Source organism: Varanus komodoensis, unplaced genomic scaffold (genome assembly GCF_004798865.1).
Source record: "Varanus komodoensis strain SLA01 unplaced genomic scaffold, ASM479886v1 scaffold2, whole genome shotgun sequence".
NCBI classification, from domain to species: domain Eukaryota; kingdom Metazoa; phylum Chordata; class Lepidosauria; order Squamata; family Varanidae; genus Varanus; species Varanus komodoensis.
The window spans coordinates 33,685,737-33,693,543 of NW_025335568.1; the positions used below are offsets into that span (position 1 = coordinate 33,685,737).

The 7,807-nt window shown below is 40.3% G+C and overlaps 1 protein-coding gene across 1 annotated transcript in view; it reads right to left on the reverse strand.

The window, feature by feature from the left end:
• Positions 1 to 226: 226 nt before the first annotated feature.
• EDAR (ectodysplasin A receptor) overlaps positions 227 to 7,807 on the reverse strand; it is a 22,952-nt gene continuing 15,371 nt past the window's right edge. The window contains exons 6-11 of the mRNA XM_044429319.1: positions 6,990 to 7,118; positions 6,808 to 6,882; positions 6,432 to 6,504; positions 5,434 to 5,593; positions 1,446 to 1,506; positions 227 to 546 (exon numbers count right to left, since the gene is read on the reverse strand). Coding sequence (XP_044285254.1) covers positions 227 to 546; positions 1,446 to 1,506; positions 5,434 to 5,593; positions 6,432 to 6,504; positions 6,808 to 6,882; positions 6,990 to 7,118 — 818 coding nt within the window. The remainder of the gene's footprint in view (positions 547 to 1,445; positions 1,507 to 5,433; positions 5,594 to 6,431; positions 6,505 to 6,807; positions 6,883 to 6,989; positions 7,119 to 7,807) is intronic.

Sequence of the window (7,807 nt, forward strand, 5' to 3'; positions counted from 1 at the left end):
AGGTCCAGCCATTTTCATTCAAAAAGTCTTCACGTTGAGCTCCTTGCCATTGTCTGTGAGAACCAGTAACACATCTTGGCCCACTTTATTCTTTGAGCAGCAGGAAATGCTACTGAAATCTGAAGGCCATCTAAGCTTTCAAAATTCGGTCCCATGAAGGGTCCTGTTGCTCCAGGAGCTGATGTCCTCTTAAATCCTTGAGAAGTGAAGGTCACAAAAAGGCATGTCAAGAGGATACCACTGGATCCGGCTTGGGTGCCACTTGAGCCCACTCCAAGATGTCTGCACAGAGAGACTCCACAGCATCTAGCCTCTCAATCTGCACTAGTTTCGTCAGCAGTTCTGGAATACTGTAGCCTGCTGTGCTAATGCGGTCAAAAAGTTGCATGCCGTCTGTCATGCCACCGATTTCATCCCGCTTCAGCCCAAAGCTCTCAGCCAGGTGACGCCATGTCTTCACAATGGCTTTCTCTGTGTTGTACGTAGAACTAAGCATCCTGCTGGTCTTCTCCAGACAATCAAATGGCAGCTCGGTAGGGCTGAGGCCTAAAAAAGGAAATTTAGAATCAGATTAAGATGATGTTTCTCCCTCTTAGAACCATCTTTGTTTCCTTAACATGAACCTACGTTCACATACAGTCTTTATAGCACTGCCGCTGTTTATTGAATTATTCCCCTCACTGTTGCATATGTATTGCCCCATCCCCATCCCAGTGCCGACTATTCTTCCAGGTCAGTTCATTGCTTTTCATAGCATTTATTTCATCTTGCAGCAGAAACAGCAATAAGAAATTGCTTGGTGGTTTTATCTGCTTCAGCAGCAGATAGACCTAATGTGTTCTATTCCTTATCCAAGTCTGCGTTCCAATCTTCTATCTTTTACCAAAAGTCAAAGATTGTGGAAAAACTATGGATCCCTTCCTTATTTTGCAGTTCCCCTTCCCCATCTTTCTGCTTTGACCATCGATGCATTAAAAGGCAGGAACATTTAACTGGAGGTCTATGACTGGGGGAGAAAAACAGGCATCCAGCAACAGTGAAGGCAAGACATGTCAGTCAATAAGCACTGGAAACCTTAGAAAAAGGATCCTTTTCCTTTCTTTTTAAAGGAAATACTATTTTCACCTTGGGAGTCAATACGTATTTCAGGTAAAAGTTGAAATTCCTGGTGGGACCTACTAAGTTCCCCAGGGTAGGTGAGATAAACAGGAAATCAATCTCTGAGAGCCTTTTTCAAAGGCTACCTCTTGGGTAAGAATAATAGCAATGACAACTACTCAAAAGGAAGAACTGCTTCTGGAAAGGAAAATGTGGGTTTTATCTGCATCTACTGATTGTGACATACTGACATTCTTGAAGCTTCATACTACTCACTTTAAAAAGAGAATAACAGAGTTACACATTCATTTTTTCACTTTATACAAGTATGTTCTTCTTTCACCTACCTTCTGCAAAGCTGCATACATTAGCATACAAATCAAGTATCTTTTTCCTCCGACTTTGTATCTAAGAAAAACAAAGGACAAAAACATTTCTTTTTATAGAGAAGACTTTCATGGTTATCTCAGAGATGTGTGAAGAGACTATCAGAAGCAGTAAGTTGTGTGTATTCTGCAGTTTCACAACCAAACAAAGCAGTACTTACTTTGGTATTGAGTGTAAAATGCAGTCTCCTAAGAAACTTGGGGGTGTTTTTAAAGCACATATTTAGCTTTTATGGATGTGAAGACAAGCTTGTTGTTTTTCAAAGTGTGGCCATTCCCTCATGAAATCTGAGGTGATGCTGAAATCAGTTTCCAAGGTCCAGGAAGGGACTTTCGTGTCCAATATTGTTTGCCTCTTTACACTACAGAAGAAGATGGTTAAGCAAAACAAACTAATATAGGCTTGCATTGGATGGTATGCGGCAGAACTGAGGTTGCCTTGGGACACACTGTTCATTGTGGGCTGGATCCAAAGGTGTTCCCATCTGGCCTCTGCCAATTCTTTTTCCTTCTTCAGTTCCTTCTTCTTAGGGCAAACTAAGTACTGCTGGAGGAAGAACGGCTGTGCTAAGGGGGGCTCTGCTGTCATTTCATGTGGTGCAGCACACTAGCGGACCACTTGTGAACCCTGCAGTTTAAAAGCAGTTGCACAAGCAGAACTTCAGTTGGATTCTGCCCTTGTGCATGCTTCAGAACATGGTTTCCACCAGCACAAAATCATTTGCCATGAGCAAAATGCCTGTCATGGATATAATCCTGGGCACGGCCATTCTGGAAGTTAGGAGTTGCCTTTCACTATTTAGCCAGTATATTAATGAAACAAGACCGATAGCTTGTGAGTTTAGTAAAAACGCAAGTTTCCTATTTCAGTTTTCATCTCTGGTATTGATATTGGCTAGAAACTGGATACAGCCTATTTAATAGTCACTCCACCAACCTCAGCTGTGATCTCCTTCTCGAAGGATTTAGGTCAGTGATGGCAAACCTATGGCACGCGTGCCCCAAGGGGCACACAAAGCCCTCTTTGTTGGCAGGCATCGCCCAGCAGCCATACACATATTTGGGAAGATTAAGGGTGCCAGGCCTCATTAGCCGCAACTCACTGAGCTTTCACATGGCCAGTCAGTGAGCTGCCAGGCTTTTGCTTGGACTGGCTGTGATTTTAGCAGAAGCCCCCACAAGGTAGGAAATACACTCAGATGCCATTTTCAGAGCGGGTGGTCAGTGGAACATTGCCCCCTCGTGCTGGTGGTCAGCAAATTCAAGAGGAACCCCAGCTGAAAATCACTGCCGTAGGTTGTTGATTCAGGGAATATCCAATTCTTTAGTGTTAACTAATAGTGTTAGCTATTTTTGGTATAGGGATAGATTTGTATTGGGTGCTTCATTTTTTAAAATGTCATGTTTTTTGTAGTTTTTTGAAGACTACAGCAAAAAAAGCAAAACTGAAAACAGATAGTGAAAGATCATTCCAAGGGCCTTGGACAGAGTCATTTGGAGTGATTGAATGCAAAGGGAAAACATTATGTATTCTGTGTAGTGAAAGTGTTGTGTGTCACACATCAGGTGCCAGACGACACTTTGACACCAGCCACAAAAGTGTTGCTGAACTTGGTGAAACTGAAAGGAAAGAGTTTCTTGAACGGAAATTGAGGAAATATCATTCCCAGTATCGTGCAACTATCTTTCTAAAACAAATCATCTGACAGCTGCTGCCTTCAAATTTCACTGTGCATAGCAAAACATGGTAAGCCCCCCTCTGATGGGGATATTATCAAAATGCATATGGTCTAGGAGTAATTCCCTTTTTCATGATTTCCCAAACAAGGATAAAATCATGCAACTCATCTCTGAGACGCCACTTAGCAGAAATACTGTTAAAGACTGAGTCCTGCGCATGGCAAGCAATGTTAGTCAGCAGCTCACCACCGACTTACAACAGGCAGCCTGTTACTCCATGTGCTTGGATGAAAGCACAGATATAAATAATCATGCAAGGCTAGCAGTAATTTTGTGTTAGGCTGTTGGTGATATCATGAGAGAAGTGCTGGTGAAACTGGTGTCTTTGCCTGGAAGAACACAAGGGATAGATACCTACAATGCTGTGATGGAGGCTTTTTTGTCACAAGAAGACCAGAAAAAGTGGTTTCAATTACCAGTGATGGGGCACCTTGCATGGTGGGGGCAACATCTGGTTTCATACAGTTCTTTGTTAAAAAAGCAAAACATTCAGTTTCATTGTATTATACATGAAGAAGCTGTTTGTGCCAGGGAAAGTAGCAAAAAATTAGACAATATCCTCAAAGATGTCACAAAAATGGTGAATTACATCATGGCTCATGCTCTTAATTTTTGACAGTTTCAAGCACTTCTTGATGAGGTTCAGGCACAGTATAATACTTTACTTATGTGCAATAATGTCCGGTGGCCGAGCAGAGGACGAGTCCTGGAGAGATTTGTAGCCTGCTTGGATGAAATTAGGCTGTTTATGAATGAAAAGAAGCAGGAATATCCACAGTTCACTGATAAGGCCTGGCTTAACAACCTCATGTTTTTTACAGATTTTACACTACATTTCAATGTACTGAACAAAAAGCTACAAGGTGTAGCGAAAACAGCAGAAAAGATGTTTGTGATATCAAAATATTTGGGAGAAAACTGCAGGTTTTTGAAAGAGACCTTGAAAGTGGGCAGCTGAAATATTTTCCAAATCTAAAAATGCATTTAGAAAATTCTACAACATTTACAGACAATCCTACAATACATCAGGAAATCTACAAGGAATTTTCTAACATTGTAGCAGCTGCAAAGGAGAATTTTAGTAACAGATTTTTACAGTTCTGTAAGATGGAGACAACCCTGTGTTTTCTTACTTCTCCAGATAAAGCCAAATTTGAAGAACTTGATCTTTCTGGTTAGATCTACACTAGTTAGATCTTGAAAATCTGGAAATGGAGCTATTGGCATTTCAAGAAAGCTCTATCTGGAAAAATAAATTCTATGACCTGTGTGCAACAATTGAGAAGACAGATTGTGAAGGGATGACAAAGGACAGCACAGCTGGTGGTTCAGAAAATGGAATCCTTAAAGTGTGGAATTCTCTGCCAAATAATTTTAAGTCAATGAAAGCACTTGGGATTGCTTTTCTTACTTTGTTTGGATTATATTATACTTGTGAGCAGCTGTTTTCAGCTTTGAATTATATCAAATCTGATACAAGAAACAGACTAACAGATGACCTGAGTGCTCCATATGTTGCTCTTAAACTAACTAAGTATAAGCCAAGGTTTGACAAATTATCAGCATGCATACTACAGCAAATATCACATTAATTGTGCAAACGCATTTCAATATAAAGCTGTTTGTATCACTGAAAGCTCTGTTGTTATGTTTTTCTTTTAAGGCAAAAGATGTTAATGTATGAGTTGTTTTTTCTAAACTAAAGCCTCAGTTTTCAGGTTTTATTGCAGTGTTGGCACTTTGCGATAAATAAGTGGGTTTTGGGTTGCAGTTTGGGCACGCGATCTCTAAACGGTTCGCCATCACTGATTTAGGTCCTAACTATGCATCATGCTAAATGCAACATGGCACATGATGTGTTTCTGTTCTTGTTATTGTTGTTGTAAATTAGCAGCTGAACATTTCAGTGGAAGGGCTTGGTCCTCGCCTCCTGCACCATAGTTCCAATGAACACACCCCATCTCTGCAACCTTTGTGTGCTATATATGGAAAGCTGCTACCACCATCAACAGCAACTTGCTCCTGCAGGAGGAGTGCAAATTTCATTCGGATTGTACCAAGGAATATAAGCCATGCATTAGGGGGTTTAAATGAGTTTTTTCATCTGAATGGGGACAGTATCTGTTCAATTAACAATTCAATTAACCTCCAAGACATATAACCAAACATGTTGTTGACCCAACCGGTCAAAAGTTCAAGTGAGACTTACGCCAGTTGATTTGTTGTGTGTAGAAGATTTATCTCTAGCCAAATGTACTAGGGACAACAGGCACAGTTCTGGAGTCCCTTGCTTGTCAATGGCTGCTTCTTCATCACTGTCCATGCTACGGCTTAATAGTCTCTCATTCTCTGAAGAAGCATCATTTTCACTGGGGAGAAAAACATAAGGATTGCTACAGCATGCATGGTTCCAGCAATGCTTTTTTCTTTGCCTTAAATTACATTTTTAATATGTGCATAATGTTTGCAGGAGCTAGGCTGAACCGTAAGTAAATTTTGCAACAGAATTCATGAAGCCAACAGAGCTTTTTGCATGAAAATAAATATTCTCCATCTGTATCTTGGATGTTAAAATGAATACAATCTTTTACAACATAATCCTATTGATTATGAGTTCTATAAGGCTTCTTCCCAGGTATGTGGACATAGGATTGCCGCTTATCCCAAGGATGTGAAATGTGTGGCCTTTCAGATGCTGTTGGACCTCCATTCCCATCATTCCTAACCATTGTCTGTGCTGGAAAGTCTAATGGGAGTTGCAGTCCAACAACTTCTGAAAAGCTATACATTGGCTGCCTCGATTTATCTATTCTGTGCCTTCCCCTTTCCAACGGGATCCACAGTCACATACAGTATCTCAGTCCAGCAACCTGTTACATGGATGACTTGTTCTTTCATTTCAAATGAGTTCCTTTTTTACATACAAATATTGATTCCATACCTTGAAATGGATGGGGACGATTGCATATTCAAAGGATTCTTGCATTGCAGTACTAGGGGACTTGTTTTTTAAAGCATGCCATTTCATTTTAAATGCTTCTTTTGAGCCACTTAAGCAAAAGAAGTCTGCAGTCCTAAATGAAGTCAGTGGGGCTTGCTTCTGAGTAAACACATTCAAGATTGCACTGCATACATTTCTTACAAATCACAGTTGCTCACTATTGTGTTCCTTTTCATTATCAATATGCTTGTGCTGTTACCACATACCTCTTGACAGCCTTAGCTGGAGTGGCTGTCAACTTTCCAAACTCATCTTTCTCTGAGAAAATCACCACGTTTTCTGTAAATTAAAAGAGAAAATTGAACTGACAAAAAAGCACTGCAGTTGTGACTGTGCCTGCCTTGCTAGCTCCAGTATATGGGTGTTCAGGAAAAATTACCAAAGTATAGTGCTGAGTCTTAATTAGGGGTACATTCAATGAAATTCTGGGTTGCACAGATGCTTTCCCAATTATTAGTCTCCTAACAGGAATTTGAGTTAAAGCCATTTAAAAAGTACATTTTTACAGGACACTGAACCAGGATCATTTAAGCCCTGTAGGATTTGATGTGTGAAAAACAGAAATTACAAAGGAGTCCAAACCTTGTGCTTCTTTTTTCTCTTCCTGTGTATTGGCCTGGGCTTCTACCGTCTTCACCGAATGGCTGGTGCAACAAGCTGAAATGTGAAATCATGCCTTTTATTAATATTCATCAGCTCTCAGCAGGTGTCTATAAAGCACGGTATCTCAAAGCTGGAATTCTTTTTATTAACTGGCAGCTTACCTTGAGCTGAAGTTTTAGTTTTCACAATGTAGAACATAATGATCAGGACAATAGCAATAGCCATTATGAAAATAGTTGACATAGCAATGATAAGAGCAGTAGCAAGATGTCCTTGTCCAGTAAGGTCTGCTGTAACCACAAAGAGATAATGAAAAGTATTATTAAATTGTTTGAGTTAATTGCCCATGTTATTTAAATAATTATTAATTTATATTTAATAATGTATGCATTTATTTATTTATTACAGCATTTATATCCTGTCCTTCCACAGAAGCACTCAGGGCAGCTTGCATTATATAAAATTATGAAATACAATATTAAAACTACAATTATTAAAATATCTAAAATTGAACATTATAAACTAAACTAAAAATAGCAAAAAAATAGAAAGTGTGACTGAAAACAAAAAGAAATAAAAAAATCTTAAAATGTTTAAAACCCATTAATTGTTAAAATGATGGTTAAAACATGAAACCGCTGGGAGAGGTCATCAGGAGGTGTGGGCTGCAGAATCATCAGTACGCTGATGATACCCAGCCCTACCTCTCGTTTTCTACCAATCCAGGTGAGGCAGTGACTGTACTGAACCGGTGCCTGGCCAAGGTTATGGGCTGGATGAGGGCCAATAAACTGAAGCTCAATCCAGACAAGACGGAGGTCCTGTTGGTTGGCGGATCGGGCTTCGGGGAAGGGGACCTGAACTTAGTCCTGAATGGGGTTGCACTCCCTCTTAGGGACAAGGTCTGCAGCTTGGGAGCGCTCCTCGCCACCGCTGTCACCTGAGCTTCCAGTGAAAGCTCTGGGTCGAGGAGCACTCC